Consider the following 19,039-nt stretch of genomic DNA (forward strand, 5'->3'; position numbering starts at 1 on the left):
TTATCTGCTGAAGATTATCACTGTTCCGCAATGTTGGACCGAACTTCTTTCCTTCACTTTGGAGCTGATATTCTGGGAATCTTTTCCTGTGCCTGATGTCTATTCTGCTTAATCAAATTTGCACTCTATCTTGATAACTCAGAGGTTGGGACAAAGTCATTGGACTGAAGTAGCCTTTCACTGGGACTTAATTGATTAGGTCAGTTTTGTGAGGGCCAAGAGACATGATTGTGATAATTACTGATTGGGTAATGAGGACTGAAGCCTCCCAGAGGCCTCAAGCTATGATTATAATCATAAGAGCACTGTGACCCTGTTGATTAAGGCCAGATATGACCTTAATAAGCTAAGGGCAGTGGGATGACTCTACTTTTAAAACAAAAGAACAGCCTACACTGTGGGCACTGTCACTTTATGTCCAACTCTATGAGACGAGCTGCAACAGTGAGCTCTTCAGAATTTTTCTTCTGATTATATGCAATTTTATCTGTACTAAATCATACAGCCGAATTATGTGCTGTTTGTCAGTGGAAACAATATGACTTAAAGAAGTATTTTAAATTATAGTTAGATTATATTAGTGCTGGAGCACTTTATTCATTTATCACCAAACATTTCTACGTTGGTGGAAAAACAAATCTGCTTGTCAGGGTTTGCAACAATTCAGACACTGTCTTGTAGCGACATCTAGTGGAATAAATCCGCAATGATCAAACTAGTAAAATACTGTAAAAGGTTTGATTTTGACATATAAAGACAGGTAGGCTCCCATACATATATGAGATCCCATATATTAATAACGAGATTAATAACGAGTTACAATCTTATATCACTCATCAGTTTAATAAATAGCTCAAGCTCAGTCACTCTAGCAAATTATGCTGGGAAACTAACCTGGTCTGGGGCAGGCTATAACTGTCAGGCTAAACGGAGTTCCTCTAGCACTGACCAGCACTGATAGAGGGGTGCTGACTCTCTCACATACATTATCAGTCCAAAAATAAAGTATATAGAAAATGCAACTAAATAAAGATATAGGCTACAGCTGACTGCATTTCATGTATTGTTCCCAAGATTTAATGACTTAACGATATTTATATGAGCATTCAGTTGATCAGCAGTTTCTAGCCATGCAGCCTCTCTTTGGTTTTATGACAGCTGTACTTTATGGTTATAAGAACATTAAAATTACAATATAAAATTGCTCTTTAAAGCATTAAAAACACTAAACAAAAAGAAAATCACTAAATTAAAAATGAATATAAAACGGACTTTATTTTATATGATGAGAGGAATACACATTAACTCAATCTGATCCATGATTGACATTAAGGGCTGCTTAAGAATAAGCGTGCACATCAAATTATACTTACTCACTGAACCTGGATCGAACTGGTGAGACTGCATGAACTTAAATTGTCATTTATTCCCGATTGATTTGTTAGATTATGTCAAGTCAGGTTTTGAACTTTGATCCCTGCTTTTCTTAGCATCTTTTATGAAACCCAAGTACTGCAAGACAAAGGAGGGTAATAAGGGAAGACAGGTGGGGAAAATAAACCAGTAATCAGGTAACAAGTCGGCGGGGTTAGACAATAGACATGAGAGCACATGGCACACAGAAACAAACAAGAAAAGCCATATGCTCACGCAAAACAAAAACACAAGCCATGTGCAAGACAAGACTCGAACAAGCAGCTAATGAGAACTCATAAGCCCCGTGTTCACACAAAACATGACAACATGAAAGCACACAGACCGTGAAAACACAAGCACAAGACAAAAAAAACAACAACATTAAAGCATACAGCCGATCATGAACCGTGTGCTACACAGCACACAACACACACAGAAGACCACACAGCCTGAGCAAACGAGACAACTCGCTCCAACAACAAAACAGAACATGGAGTGCGAGTGTCTGAACTCTGACACAAAACCGAATCTTGAACAAGACATGGGTGCTGGGATCCAAACACCACTCTCCAACGAGAAACAATGCATGCAGACAAGAGAGTGCACAGCTCAAGCACTCGAGGCCACGCGCTCACAGGAAAACAAGACATACTGTAGCAGGAGTGCCAGGGCTCTGTCACAAAACCATGAATAAACTAGACCAAAATGACAGAACCCTGACAAGGAAGAATTTACATTTATGAATTTCCATGCAGTAAAATAAATGCATTTCCTATATATTCTTTATTATTATTATTAAAATGAGAAAAAATAACAAATTATATCACATAATGTTAAATCAATGTCTAATTTGGATTTTGAAGCAAGGATTTTTGATAGGTTAGTCCAAAATTATTTGAAAAGAGGACACCAGTGGAAAAGACGATCCATTTACTGAGAACTGAATTTACAGAAACTACAATTCAACTGAACATAACCACATTTAGATGTAATTTAATTTAATCTGTCGGTTGGGTATATATTATAAAAACAAATCTTAAATGTAGTTCTTTAACTTTGTTGGGGTTACAAATTTTGTATGGTAAGAGCTATGCTATATTTTTTGTTTAGTTAATATTTTCTATTAGGAAATTCCAAAACAAAGATTAAAAAAAAACATTGTTCCCCTTATTTTATTACTACATGTTGGGTCACTAATACTTTTATCGTCAACCCAAAAAATCTGTTTACTCTTTCAACCTTTACAAATGATAAATGACATCTCATTAAATGAATAACACTATTCGAGATAGCTTTAGAAATTCCTTATGGACAACAGGGAAATTACATTTAGACATGAAATTATAGTAAGAATGAACATTCAAATGAACAACATTAAAATTATTAACATAAAAAAATAGCATGTCAAAACCTCCATCAGCTTTTTTTACCACACAAAACCTGTTTCTTCAAAAGTTGATGATCTTCAGATTTTATCAAAAGAACTCAATTTGATGCCAATTGTTAAATATTAGTTTTGTTTTTTTTAATTTTAGGAATAAAATTCATTTCTTTCCTGTTGTCTCAATAAGGATAGAGGCAGAACGTTTTTTTGAAAATTTCTATGTAAGATAGGTCAACAGTCATACAGATTGGCTGCAGAATGCGACAAAGACAAACAATTTGACTCTATATTTATATCCCAAGTGAACCCAGATGCTTTTATCTTATCCAGTCATAATGCATACTCAACATATGTGCCCTTATCTCAGTTTTTTTTTTTTTTCACATGAACCTGAATGTATCCATTCAAAAACAACGAGTCAAAACTGGGATGACCTTAAAGAAAATCTCTTCCATCTGCACAAAATCAATTACAATACTGAACATCTTCAATGTTATCTTCCAAAGCATATAAATGTGCATTTTTTGATGCTGACAATGCTACTGGCATTTAAAATAGCATAAAAATATGAGCTACACATAAAGCAATGTTTTTCTTGTTTATTATCAGCAATTCATCAGACACATAAAAACAACCTCTAGGAAAAGAAGAAAGCAACATTTTCACACAGTAACTTGGTTCGCCCCAGCGAAAATCAGTAACAATAGACTCTCCTATTTCTTTCTCACACACACACACTCCCTCTACACACACATACTATCAGACGCACTTCAAGAGGTTTATACTAAACACTTTGCGTAGTAGAAAAAGAAATGAACAAATATATATATATATATATATATATATATATATATATATATATATATATATATATATATATCATAAAGAAATCATTATTAAATAAAAGATCATTCATTACAAATGAACAAAATGAGTATTAACACATAAGTAAACATTCCTTTCACCCGTCGCATTTGAAAGCAAATTCAATGATATACCTTAAGAGATCAATAGTGCCCATAGTTAATTCACTGTAGATATGGTTTAGTAAAAAAGTGGCCCTGACCTACTTATTTGTGCTTTTTTACCCAAATTTTAGAAGGTCGGTGACACCGATGACCATTTCAATCTTCATAACCAATTCTGTTGGTGTGCGATTATCTATATGCAGGTTCATGACATGGTGACAAATTACTTGCACCCTTATGAAAATAAAATAAAATACATAATAATAAATAGAAAAAATGAAAGAAAGAAAAAAATATATTTTTTACATTTCCCTTTGAAAGCTGAACATTACAAACACTTATTCAACGGCTCTCTGGAATACTCAAGCAGTCAGTCATCATTCATGGCAACACTGGCACTACTTTCGAGTCAGCTTGACATCTCAACTGAAGTCTAATTGTATCTGTAAAAGTTAATGTATCATATTAAATGTCTTCAGTATTAATATTACTATAATTTTGCAGTGTTTGGCTTGTTGCTAGGCCGACTGTTCTGTATTTTGTAAAAAACATTTTTTTTTTCATAGCATAAGCTTTATAATTTAAACGTAAAAATTAAATAATAAAAAAATATATATATATGCCAATGTGTATTGATTTGCCAAATAACCGTGTAATAAGCAGGACAGTGTACAGCAAGCTATTCATTCCCACCAGTGTTATTTTAGTATTATTTATTCATATTAGCTTGTATTCCATATGGTCAATTTTACTTCATTTTTAGATAATTTACTTTTGATTTCAGTTTTAGTTTTAGTTTTAGTACTTTAGTTTAAATTCCATTCCGTTTAATATTTATATTAGAAATGCTGATCAAATATAAATGAAGGTTTATTTTACCTTAACCAGCTCACTGCACATCATCCTTACATAATGTCCTAGCACAAACCACAGCATTTCTTCAGTCTAAATTAATGAGCTCAGATTTGTTCAACCCCAAATCAGGTTTGTAATATGTAACAATGTCAAATGAATGCTTCCAAAAGTAATCTTTCAATATCAGACTATTCGTTTTTCCGAATCTAGTTGATATGATACTGCATGCTGTTATTGCGTTAGTCATATAATATAAACTGCAAACAGAATCAGGATCAGTGAATCAAACATCATACTGTTAAAAGAGCTCAAATTATGAACACAGAGCCCTTGGAATCAGAGACGAAAGACTGAAACGCATGGAAAACTTCACCCACCTCGATCTCTAAGGTGAAAAGAACCATTAAAACATACAAGAGTCAATCAGGCAAAGAATGCAAACACATGGCTGATTGCAACTGTACATACACCAGGGGGTTTATGGAGTCCACACAAATCTTTTCAGCGGCCCTTTTATCACAAACAGGAGGTAACCAGTAAACAAGTATGTATAAACAAACACCACTGAGTTACATCAGAAAAAAGGGCTACTTTTGTTCTCTTTTTTTCATTTATTTTTTTAAGAAATGTGTCTAGCACAAGACTGTACATCATCTTGCTTTGCGAGAGGCAGTTTTCTATGGCAATGCTATAAGTAAATGTTCATGCTGCACTAATATAGTGCAAAATGGAGCCTGAATACAGAAAGGAGGAAAGGCAGGCCAGAGTTTCTATAGGGGGCGCTAGTGAGCCCATTCAATCTGCAGTCTTTAATCCTTCTGATCACATAATACTGAAGCAAAGAAGGACCCAACAGAAATCAAAGAATGTTTCAGGGCGGAAAATTCTACTAGCAAGTTAATGGAGTATTTTGGTTGGATAAAAATGCGACCCTCCCAACAGCCACAGACAATGTACACACTGCAAGAGCTGACAAGAAGGGTGACAGGAGACAGGCGTATGTTGTGCTTTCGCAGCAAAAAACTTCCCAATTTAAAAAGCGTCCTGCAACTTTCCTCCCGAAAGACAAGTCTATGTTACAGAAAGATGTCAGTGGCAGAGAGGTGAAGGCAGACTTCCTGAAGAAGATTTTTGTAGAGTTTATGAAGGCTCTTGTGAAATAAAGTAAAAAAAAAAAACAAAAAAACCTTGAACATAAAAAAGGAGGGGTGGAGAAACATTATATAACACAGATCGAGTCTCTCTCTGAGGTTCCATTAGCGTTTTATAAAAAGCAGTCGGTGAGTTTGTGTGAGTCTCCTTGTTCGAGGCTTGTACTGATGGCCGACTGTGAAAGGAGGCGAGTATCTGTAGTTTGAAGCAGACGTGGTTAGGCTACATGTCAGCGTCGCCATCGTAAGCCAGCGTCAGAGGCTTGAGTCTGTTGTTCATCTGTCTTCTCTGGGGCTTCTTTGGCTTTTTGCTGGGGGGGAAATCAAATAGCTTTTATTACAAAGCAGCTACATTTTGCCTCAACAGATGCAATATGATAGCAAGGTTGTTTACCTGCATATAAAGATCTGTAACACACAGAATTAGATTTTCAGAAGAAATAGACTTTCAGCTTTCTGGCTAACATCTTACACTGTACACTTGACACTGCATTAAAACTGTCACCTCTATATCTATTGCATCTGTTTATTCAAATGTTTTATAATTTTGCAATATTGAAATGCCTTGCATTTGTGTTTTTTGAAGGCATTTTGTGTTGTTAGACATCCATGCACAGCCGCTGGTTGCCATGCATTAATAAAGGCCTTTTTTTTATCAGGCAATAGATGAATCTAATGTAGCTTGTACCACTATAAGATGACATGCTGCACCACTGTTATTGTAGTATCATTGGGATATTGTTATAGTTTTTAATAACTATTTTAAATGAGTTTTTAAAGATTTAGTAATTTTTTGGTGTTTGTCATTTTATTTATTGATTTATTGGTAAAAAAAACATCTACATACATTTTATTATTTTTATTTCAATTTTTTATATATATATATATATATATATATATATATATATATATAAGTTTATATCACACACATCATTTTCAATTAATGGGAAATGCTTCTACATTAAATGTTCGAACATTTTAAGTAATGGAAATGTTCATATAATAACCCTGTACTGCACATTTGTCCTTTAAGTGTGCAATGTATTATTTTGCAACTTTAATGAAATAGTAGTTGAAATTAATAGTTATGATTAGTAAAAAGCTGCCATGCTAACTTTTACAGGAAGCATAGCTTTAGCAGTGGAGTTACAGAGTAGCCAGCAGCACCTTCCAGCCCACAAAACGTACCTTAGTGAGTACTATGATACAGAGATAGGGACACATGTGAATACAACATCCTCTAAACCTCAGTGTCACGATTTTAGCTCAAAAGTCATAAATTAGTATCAGAACAGTTTTTTTTTAAGGTGCAAGTTGAATTTCAAGGAATATGTCAGCATTTTGCATCACATAATAATAATAAAAATAATAATTTCTGAGATGATGATGATGGTGATGATGAAGATGATGAAGTTTATGTTAGACTTTACCATCAGGGGGCAGTGTGAGTACAGAAACTGACTACAGTACAATATTTGCCTAATGCTGGGGTTCTCAACTCTGGCCCTCAAGGTCCCTAATACATTTTCAGACATTTCTTGTAATATATGTGTCATATAAATTTGTATGGATACATTCTTAATGTGCATTTTCATGATAAGTCTTAAGTCTAATAATATGTCCAGTTACATTATCAAAAATGTACTCGAAAAGCAACAGTGCATTATGAAGTGATTATGAACTGAATAAACAGATAAATGATCAAATTATTAAATATGTCATGGAATGTTGAAATGCATTTGTTTTATATTGTCTGCACTGTCATTTCATATTTCACAAGCCTTATCATTTTAAGGTATACTGAAGATTATTTCACGCCATATTTATTTGTGCTTACATTTCATTTTACCTATTTCATAATTGTATTACTTATTTAATTTAGTCTGTTAAATCACTCCATGATGATTTTTTTATTTACATTTTTTTTATAGAAAATGCAAGTGTATTTTGTCTGCACCAACAGATTTTTCCACCCATTTGTATAAAAATGTCATTTTAACAACAATAGTTGCTTCTTGGATAAGTTTCTATTGTTTTATTGATTTTTTGTTTATTGGTTACGAGGTCAAATAGACTATTTAAAGACTTAAGAAGTCTTTTATTGTATTATTAGTATTATTTTGCAATGTATATAAAGCTAGGCTGCTAAACTATAGTAGATCTTCCTGCTCACCTCCTCCAAACAGCTCCATGTGATTGGTCAGAAAGGCACATGTGACAGTGAGAAGGCATAAGAGATGAACATGACTGGCCACAGGGCAAAGCCATGAGGGAGGGGACTGAGCTGAGAGCTCTAGTTGAACAGTCAGGGCAGGTGTATATCAGCTCTTGGTCGTTGGGTCCGACCCAAATCACAGAGGTAACGGAAGGGTCCAGGCTCGGAGGAGAGCACCGGGCCAGCATACAACAACTGATAGATATGAAGGATTTGGGAAGACAAATGAAAAGTGGGGTACATGGAAAAAGAAAAGAAAATAAATCAGTATTTTTATCTTGTCTTTTAAGAAAAATATGCAAGAATCCTTAAAATAAATGTAATTTATTTGACTTCAAGATAATATATTTTTACTAAAGTTTTTTCTTTATTTTTTTTTTCTTGTGTAGAGCAGAAATCTAACAATATTTAGTGAGGTTTAAGGTTAAATACCAGAAAAAAAAAATAAAGAATGTAAATATAAGACCGTAACTAATAATATTTTACAATATATTCCCTGAATGTTTTTACTTCAAGTAACATTTTATTATTAAAGTTTTATTTAATCTTAAGAAGTTTTTCTATATTTTTAGTGGACAACAAGACAAAAATATTGATTAGGAAAATGATTTTTGCAGTGAATTTGAAAGCAGCATAAATGGGTTAAAATAAAATATGAAAAAGATGAATATTAAGTAAATTTATGGAATGAAAGAAATATCTAGTTTGCGATTATAACAAATGTTCTTACCAGGCTAAGTATGTCATAGAGACGATGAACACTAGCAGTACAAAAGCCCCAGCTGCCACACCATACACCCAGGTCTTCAGTTGGCCATCTGTGCAGATACACACACACACACACACACACACACATCAACACAGATACACAGCTGCATCTCAGCTGTTCAGAACCAACACAACAGGCAAAAATGGTCAAAGCTATTCCATTCAACTTTTACTTCTTCTTTGGACCTTCATATTACTGTGGCCTGAGAAAGTATTTGGTTTCAGTATCTGAAAGTGTCAGCTGAGTATGTTGTTTGATGTCCCCTGTCTTCTGTTGTACAATTAGCAATGAAAAATGTGTAGTATTTTATCATTATTTTAAACACAATTTCTATTGTTTTATAATTTATATTTAAACATTTTCAAATGTGCCTAAAATGTTGTGATACTGAACTTCTATATGGCAAACAAACGCATATACTTTTAATTCAGACAACTCACCGGGTCCGAAGGGCTGCAGGAACCAGGTGCGTCCGGAGCGGCCTGGCAGGTTGGCGGTGGGCTGAGTGGGGCTGAGGGCTCTGATCGTCTTCACGTCGGCCTTACTGTCTCCTGCGGTGGGGATCTCAAGCACCGGTATGACCGTGCACTGGTCCAGCACTCCATCAGACGTCATCACCTCAGTGTAACCCTCCTCACAGCCGCATACACCAGCCTGCAGGGGGAGACATTGCACCAGTTACACACATGAATCAGTACCATTTACATCAGACAAGCAGTATACACAATAAAACAATGGAAAGCAAACACTACTGTTTATTTTGGATGAGATTGTATTATTATTATTATTATTTTAAAATGTAAATGTTTTATTTTTATTTACCAAGGATGCATTAAATATATTAATTCAAAAGTGGTAATAGAGATTTTTAATGTTACAAAAGTTTTGTATTTCACAATAAAAGCTGTTGTTTTGAACTTTATATACATATCAAAGTATCTTGAAAAATGCATACTCAAATTATTTCTGAAGAATCATGTGACACTGAAAACTGGAGAAATTGCTGCTGAAAATTCACAGGAATAAATTACATTTTAAAATATATTTAAATAGAAAATAGATATTTCACATTGTAATAATAATATAACATGTTATTTTTATTTTTTTTTTTAATCTAAAAAGGCAGCCTTGGTGAGCCACTATTAACATTTATTGTTTACTTGATTTCAGAGGCACAATATCATTATTTTTTTAATCAGGACTTATTTCATGACATCATGGCATGTTGTCAGGTCTCGGACAGAATAAAAAGCAAAATAATTTGACGCTGTCAGTTAACTGCTCAGACAGGTCTTATAAGATATACACAATTTTTTATTATTATTATTTTTATTTTTTTTGCAAGACTGGTCATAACTTTTTAAAGCCAGTTACATAAAAAACATAGATTGACCATTTTTGAATCTGAAAAGTAGGTTTGATAACCACTTGGTTAACGGCTAGTCAAACTAGTTCTTATTCACAGTCTCAAGGCCTGTTTACACCAAGGATGATAACGATAAAGATGATAATAAAGATGTAGTTCTAAAAACCATTATCAATATTAAAGAATGGCACAGTTCACACCACAGTTAAAACGATATTGTTGGAAATCACTTTCAGAAGTTTTTTTTTTTTTCGGGTGATGAACGATAAAAACAATCAGAAACTATCCTGCCATAATGAGCTCGAAAATTTAAAGCGGCCGGTGAGCGTGCTTGGAATAAACAGACAATATGGTCCCCTGGTGTGGATGCTTATATAGTTATCTTTATTGTTCTTTGTGTGAGTGGGCTTTTAACAATATGACAATGTTTATGCAACTGGTGCCCTAGTGCGGCTACCCGAAAAGTGACAGTAAAAGTGTGAAAGTGTCATGACATGTGGCCAAGTATGGTGACCCACAGTCTCAGCCTCAGACGTCATGCCCACGGACCGTTGGCTAAACGTCTGATGCATATGGGACACTTGTGGAAAGACTTCAGGAGTGTCGAAGTTATCATCAGATTGGTGGAATTATACAGGATTTCCGGGAGACGCTTGAGTCGTGTTCTTTAACGTTCCGCCGGAAACAAAAATGCTTTGGCGCCAAACCACCTCATGAAATAAGAAAGCCGTAGAGTTTACAACTGTGACAGCGAGCGCTTATCAGGATCAACTAAACGCTGGAAATTCAGATGTTAAATATTTAAAGTTTGCGGCACAGAGTCTTTAAAATACATCTGAGAATTGTATACACTGGTCTTTTATTGTGGCGTAATTTCCACGCCCCGAAAGGTGACACTGAACGAAATTAACTGCGATTGGTTATTTGACATGTCGGTCAAACGATCTTATGGGCGGGCCTTGGCCGATAAAAGCTGCCAAAAGACTGATGGTTGAAGGTCTGGTTATGCAAAACTAGGTGACCCATTCTCAGAATTAGTGCTCTGCATTTATCCCATCTAAAGTGCACACACACACACAGTAGTGAAAACACACACAGACACACACACACACACACACACTGTGAACACACATCCGGAGCAGTGGGCAGTCATTTTTGCTGCAGCATCCGGGGAGCAGTTGGGGGTTCAGTGGGAGAGAGTGCTGTACATTCACTCCCCCCACCTACAATCTCAGCCATTACGAGACTCGAACCCGCAACCTTGGTTTACGAGTCCGACTCTCTAACCATTAGGCCAAGACTTTCCCATTTAATGGAAATGTAAATATAATGGAATAGAAATCACTCATACCAGTTGTTAAAAACACAGACAGCTTTCTATTTGCGGCATTCCCTCGGCAACTAAACAGCTGCTAATTGAATTCACTTTCCATCTCCTGCGACTATCACTTAGGTTACTTTCTACCACTGTCACGTTGTTTCTTTCAGCTAACAGCTCTCTCAAACAGCTCTGTTAGATGCATCAGCAGGCCTGAGTGCTTGTGTGTAAATATATGTGGAGAAACCCAGAGGTTCCTGTCGTCTTGGGAGGATAATCAGCCCACATGCAAACACAACCCTTGTCAGATCTGTGTGATCACGGTAAAACCAGAATGCACTGGGACAACAGCATCTCTAAAGATGGGCACAAAATAGCAGGTCTGGATGTAGTAGAAGAATCTGATATGAATACAGTCAGTTTCTTCCCACAGTAGAGGGATTCACTACACAGTGGGAGACCTGATTCAGACACGATCACAATCTTCACTTGCATACAACATGCAGTTCATATGCAGTGGGGGAAATCGCAAACTCGAGGACAAAGGTGGTAGGTCACAATGAATGTTTACATCTTATATGTGGGATTATATTAAAAGTAACAATATATATATAGGGGAGAGTGTGGATAAACTGTTATCGTATAAGATGGAAGTATTTTACATTTCTAACTGGCTGTGAGGAGAAGAAACAGACATGAAGTTCATCCCGATTTACACACGTGTACATTATTCTATGGAAAAGTCCAAAATGAATAAGTGCACTTGAAATACATGGATGATGCACATTAATAACCGAGAAAAAATGGTGTGGAATGCTGGACACATTATGCACTCAATAGTCTCAGTCCTTCAACGTAGGGAAGGGACTATCAGACTCTGATGCTGGATGACAAAATAATCATGTGAAATGCATAGTAGACTGTAGAGTACATGGTGCATAGTATACATGCATAGTGTACAGTATAGTGCTCCATTTGAGAAGTTCTGTAGACTAGTTATACATGATTATTATTATTTTTTTTATTGGAAACTAATTTGTTCTAATAATTGTTAATTGGAAACTACAATATACAATACTATTTTAAGAAATTAAATAAAGTTAAATTAAATAAAACTAAGTTGCAAAGGAGATTCTTAAAATAAAATAAAATAAACAAAGGTAGTTCTATTCATTTGAACAATATTGTTTTATTTTAGAAAATATATTATTGTATTTATTTATTTATTTTTAACAGTGTACTCTAATAATGGTTTTGCTAAGAATGTTAATATTACTTAAAATAGTATCAATAATAATAACAACAACAACAACAATTAAGAAAGTTGCAAAGGAAATCTTTGATCATTTATTTAGAGGATCTTACAAATCAAAGGCATATGCAGCATAAAAACAAAACATTCCAAAACACCAACCACTCAAAACAGTGCTGCCATCCAGAATAATATAAAGCTCACAACTGATAGTGACTTTATCTGGCCTGTACTGATCTCTACAGCACTAGCAGTGTTACTGCTTTTAATATCCTCTGACATTGGTCACGGTGCTTGATAAATTCCATGCATAAGGCTAACACTGTTATTTTTATCATAAGAAAGACTTAACAGTAAAGTGGTTTTAATAGTTTCCAGCTAAGGTTATTAAGATGGTATCTGTTGATAAGCGGATATCACATTTCCCTATTATAGCCAGTGCATCTTGGTTCTCGTGTTCCAGCATTTCCCATTAAACATTTCAGGACTCTCTCTCTCCTCTGGAGGAAGTCTAATCCTGCTGTATTAAATATCCATGCAACCCTGTTTACAGTGTGCCCGCATCACAGCATCCCAACCTCAGCAGGTGTCCACACATTAACATGCACACATACTAACCTCAGTGCAGTAGGAGCGAGGTTTGTTGCAGGCTGGGTCACATGACCTGTCAGATACCGGCTCGCTTGTCAACAGGCATCCACCTGCAGGCAAGGAGTTCAAAGTTTTATGTAAACATCATTTAATGACATTGTCACACACACAAACAAGCACATGATCATTTTCAGCCACAGTATTGGCCTGGAGGCAGGAGGCATCAAAAACATTTTGTTGCTCTCCCACAGTCATGCTCTTTTTCTCTCTTTGGGAATACTAAACCGTGCCAGACAGCACTCCAATAATTAAAACCTCTTGTGTTATGATATCAGTGATGTGTTAACTGATAGGCATGAGGCAGTAATTAAAACTCAACCAGATTTGTACTTATTTGTATGTGTAATAAGTGTTGCTTAGCCGTGCAAAACTCAGTGTCACAATGTTTTTGGAAAAGCAAGGGTTTTCATACTTTTTTAACCCACGGATCACTCAAATACGATGATCCTCTTTCTGAGAAACTCCTTCCTAAAATATTTTAGCCAATTTACAGTGTGAAAAATAAACTAAAGGAAAACATAAAACTACAGCTGTCAATAGAATAAAATCATTAGGAATATAAAAATAAAAATTGTGAATATATGAAATGTTTAATATATATATATATGCGAATATATATAGTTGATTTTTTGTTTCACTAATTCCATTCAAAAAGTGAAATTTGTATATTATATTCATTCATTACACACAGACTGATATATTTCAAATGTTAATTTCTTTTAATTTTGATGATTATAACTGACAACTAAGGAAAATCCCAAATTCAGTATCTCAGAAAATTAGAATATAATTAAGACCAATAAAAAGAAAGGATTTTTAGAAATCTTGGCCAACTAAAAAGTATGAAAATGAAAAGTATGAGCATGTACAGCACTCAATACTTAGTTGGGGCTCCTTTTGCCTGAATTACTGCAGCAATGCAGCGTGGCATGGAGTCGATCAGTCTGTGGCACTGCTCAGGTGTTATGAGAGCCCAGGTAGCTCTGATAGTGACCTTCAGCTCTACTGAATATTATTTTCTGAACCTTGGGGACCCTGTGTTTTCTAGGGCATTACTAAGATATTCTACATGGTTGCAAAGGTGTTCTGAGGGGTTACAAGGACATTTTTACGTAATTTCTAGCACATTCTCAGTCTGTATGACATTCTGTTTCCTTGATATTCAAGCTTGAACTGCTCTGTCAATTTAAGTCTATCGGATTTTGCCAGTTTTATTGTCAGTGAACACTATTAAAAACGATCCTTTTCTTGGGTCACCTACGTGTATGATCTCAGCTTCCTTTCGCTCACTTTCCATCTTCCTTTCTACAAATCGCAGCCTGTGGGAATCCACTAGATCTATAAAAGCACTGAAATGAGCAGCGGCAGCCAGTGCATGGGTGTCATTTTCTCTAAGCTGGGATGAATCAATACATCCAATCAACAATGAGAGCAGTGAAATAGAACTGCTTCCTAATGCAGTAACCACCCTCGACTGCTGCTGCCTGATACCATGAGAATTGTTAAGGCCACAACCAGTACTAGATGTGTCATTTGTGTCTAGTGTAATTCAGAAAGCTGGTTACTGGCTGATACTTGGAAAATTGGCAATGCATTTTATCTTTATGTGTTTTGATGTAAAAAAAAAAAAAAAAGAAAGAAAAAAAAAGAAATCATTATTAGCAATAAGATGTTAAAAGATCTCTTCTTTATAGGTGCACTATAAACTGTAAGCATCTGCAGAAACATGTTTATCAATTAGCAGCTTGTATGAATATTCATACTTCTGCACACCTTAATATAACTCATGAATATGCATAAACAGGGACCTGGTTGCTGTAAAGGGGGATTTGATTACAGCATTAGAAGTTCTACTGCCCTGTTCTGCCAATCACAAGTGACCAGACTCATGTGTGCCATCTGGAACGAGGTCAGTTTGGACGGCTCGACACAGAGGACACATAAACATTTGAAAATCAGAGGGATTGAATCCAAGCCGCCATTTGGTATAATTATGGCATACAAAGCTCACTGAAATCTCATTTTGCAATGCATTTATGATGTTCTTCAGCAGAGTGTGAGGGATATGGGCATATTTCTGATCCCATGTATTTCCACGCCCGCACCAAAACAGGGAGAGAAATAGAAATACACACACAGACACATTAACATGGGAGGACAGCTGGCATGATAGTGAATAGGATTAAATGTGGGTGTCATATTGATATGGATTAAAAGCTTATTTCCATAAAGCATATACAAATGTTTAAGAGGAGACAGCATACACTTCAATCTTCCTAGCAGGAAGTGTCAGCACAGGACATCAACTTTATCTCAAACCACAGTCTGTCATCAAACACTCTCTGAGGAGAGAATATTGACGTTTCTGTCATAGTGATGCTTTCCTTTTTTTTTCTCTCTGAATATTGAAAGCAGATACCGGGTGGCTTATCTCTGCTTCTACAATTTGTGCAACTGGGGATGCACCATTATTTCCGTCCCTCCTATATATTAAGGATAAAAAAAGAAGAATACAAATGAATGGTTCCAAAACGAGATAAACACCTTTTTTTTTTTTTTTGAGCTTCCGGCAAAAATATTTTTTTTTAAATATTTTTATTTAATATTTGCAGATTTATTAGATCATGTTTCTCTACAGAATGTCACAGAATACAATATTTTCACTTAACCAATCACAGCACACCATTCCAAGCACTCTAGACAGTAATGTCAGCACTTTGAATACACCCGGCATCCTAGTTTTCCTCATCCACTTTGTATTTTGTGATCAACAAACAAGGGCTGCACGATAAAGCGCATGTGATTATCATGTGCATCTCATCAGTAAAGCCGATTCTGTGATTAATATTACCGGTAAATCTCCATCACATGCTTTCAGAAGGAAATTACTCGGATGCATTTAATACACAAGCTACGCTATATCGCGTTCATTAGATGAATCGCATTTGATTATGAACACAACATTTCGTAGCTTGTCAGTGTTAGTGTTTTTATTCATAGTCATTATGTTTTTGTTGATACAACACATTGCACTAGTCAACTAAATGAATGAAACATGGCAAAGATGAATGCACTTTTGGAAGTTGAATGTAAGGGAAATTAAGGGTCATTATTTTGGAATTTCTGTGGTCTAATGTGATGTTGTTCATGTCTTTCTCATGATTAAATTTTCTTTTATTGCTGTAATTAATTTATAGCTTTAACAAGATGACCTGTTGAATTCATTTTTGAAGTGATGACTAATTAATGTAATTTTAGTCCAGTGCCTGTATATAAGATATATTGACCAAGTTCAGAGGCTGTCATATGTGGATCAACTTACTATGTTGTGTAATTTCATCAGTTTCAATATGAAAAATAACTTTCATAATGATTCAGAGGATTTATTGCAATTTGAGAAAAAAAATGGATTTACTGATGTTTTTTTTTTTTTTGGAAAGAAAAATAATAAAATGTTATAATAAATCTTTCAAAATCAAAACCTGGATTTGAATTGTTAATGTCATTATAACCTAAAGATGTTTTGTGAAAATTTGAAACGAAAAATAATGGTTTTCATTTGCCACTTTCTTGGTAAAGAAAACACATCTTAATTCAAATTAATCAAAATGGATTTATTGCGTTTTGGAACCAAACTCTTCAAATATTAATTTATAAAACCTATGTATTAACCCCAAAATACGTGTTTGTTTGTTTTTATGTACAGTATGTATGTATGCATGTATGTATTTATCTATCACACCTGTGACATTCAATCCATCAGAGCGCTGGCACCAGACTTGTCGAGACGAGCCCTTCCATGGACCGGTCATCCATTTGTACTCAAAACACTGACCCTCTTAAAACATAAAACAATATTAACAGTGAGACATTCAGGAAAAAATAATGAAACCTATAATGTTTTAAAACATTGAAACATTATGTAGGCTTAAAGCTGCAGTCTGTAACTCTTTTGTGTTCGAAATTGTATTTTTATTTTTATAATAAGCGAGTGTACCATTAATCTATTTTCCAAACTGTGTTTTTGGCTTGTCCTGAATCACTACGGTACACCTATAATTAGTGTTTATATTCAGGATATTTTAGACTGGTTTGGGTAGGTACCGCTAAAGAGTAGCCCAGTACATGTGTGATTATCATAGACATAAACAGAGAAAAGTTGCTCCGGCTACAATGTTCTTCCACAAGACGCACAGCGTTCTGTTTATTAACCGCTAGAGCGTCAGAAGTTACGGACTGCAGCTTTAATAAATGTTTCACCAATGAAAAAAAAAATGCTAGTAAATTTCACTAATAATTACGAAATATCAGCAAGTAACACAGGATTAAACTTGTAATTTTGAAGAAATAATCGTGTTTTTGTACTTTTGTAGATACTCCAGTAATGTTTGTTTTATTTACATTTTCAGAAACCCATTTTTTACAGTGAAACTCCGCTGTCTTCCCTAAATGCATTGACTTTGACTCACCTGTACATGGCCTGGCTTCCCATTCCTGTTCTGGGCACTGAAGAAGGTTCTCAGGCTCCTGAGCTAGAACAGCACGAGAACGCACCTGCACCGAACCAAAGCCCAGATCGTCCCCACTGATACAGCTCAGCTGACACGGGCTCCACACAGTCCAGTCTGTCAGGTAACACTCGCCTGCAGAATACAATAACACCTCTGTTAGAAAATTAATAGGTGATTGATATTGGCATTTGCAAAGGTTGTTAGCAAAAAAAAAAAAAAAAAAAAAATTATAAATTATATATATATATATATATATATATATATATATATATATATATATATATATATATATATATATGCTGAAAACCTATTTAAAATGGTGCAGAGAGTTCTAGGTAGCTGAAGGCATAATCAAATTCACCAAAATTTTAAATAAACAAACAAACTTTGCAAGTGACAACGTTTTAACCCTGCATAAGTCCATGGAGATTTATAAGGAGCCCCTGGCACATATTTTGTGTGGGCATAGTGATTCATTAATAGATTTAATCTAAAAGCCTGAAGAACGAAGAAGAAAAAAAATCCATTTTGAACCTACTGGGTCCAAAATTAACAAATTCCGCTTGCAGACTTTCTATTTCTTTGTCAAGGATATTAACACTCCATATTTTTTTGTGTGTGATCTCAGGGTGTTTTTCAACAGAAGTAGGTCAGTCTGTCTTGCTGTAATAGCAGTCTTGATTTCCCAGAGTATTAATTATTCATAAAGTTGTACTTCCATGAAGCCTAATCCTATGATCGTGATTATCAAAGCACGTGCGCAGTGGGAAGCCAGAGGCAGATGTGACACCTGAGTTCACAGAGTACACTCGAGTCTTTGTGTGAATAGCTAAGCAAGTTACACAACACTGGGATGAATATTCACATGGCATAAGCGATGCATCATCATTATTTAAGAAATATTTGTGTGAAAAAAAGAGACTGGAACCGGAAAAAAAATGTGAAGACAGGGAGCACAGCAGTAGGTCACAGCTGGAGTTTTATAAATAGGGGCGAGACTGGATGTGTGCCAGGGAACTACGCTTTGAGTATGAAGAATGAATGATGGGGTCAAGGTCAGAGCAAGTGAAGTACTGTTCAACTTTCTAAATAAAGCAAAAACCACAACTACACTGAGAGCAAAGCATCAAATAACTGACCTTACCACAACACAAATCTGCACTGACATGCGCTGATGTGTTGT

General features: G+C 35.2%; 1 protein-coding gene across 1 annotated transcript in view; it reads right to left on the minus strand.

Moving 5' to 3' along the window:
* Positions 1 to 3,382: 3,382 nt before the first annotated feature.
* The window catches only part of LOC132104297 (thrombospondin type-1 domain-containing protein 7A-like), a 129,321-nt gene continuing 113,664 nt past the window's right edge, over positions 3,383 to 19,039 (minus strand). Inside the window, exons 22-28 of the mRNA XM_059509669.1 lie at positions 17,815 to 17,988; positions 17,088 to 17,183; positions 13,313 to 13,395; positions 9,199 to 9,412; positions 8,720 to 8,807; positions 7,948 to 8,184; positions 3,383 to 6,085 (exon numbers count right to left, since the gene is read on the minus strand). Of these exons, the coding sequence (XP_059365652.1) occupies positions 5,998 to 6,085; positions 7,948 to 8,184; positions 8,720 to 8,807; positions 9,199 to 9,412; positions 13,313 to 13,395; positions 17,088 to 17,183; positions 17,815 to 17,988 (980 nt within the window). The 3' untranslated portion in view covers positions 3,383 to 5,997. The remainder of the gene's footprint in view (positions 6,086 to 7,947; positions 8,185 to 8,719; positions 8,808 to 9,198; positions 9,413 to 13,312; positions 13,396 to 17,087; positions 17,184 to 17,814; positions 17,989 to 19,039) is intronic.

This window comes from Carassius carassius, chromosome 25 (assembly GCF_963082965.1).
Source record: "Carassius carassius chromosome 25, fCarCar2.1, whole genome shotgun sequence".
NCBI classification, from domain to species: domain Eukaryota; kingdom Metazoa; phylum Chordata; class Actinopteri; order Cypriniformes; family Cyprinidae; genus Carassius; species Carassius carassius.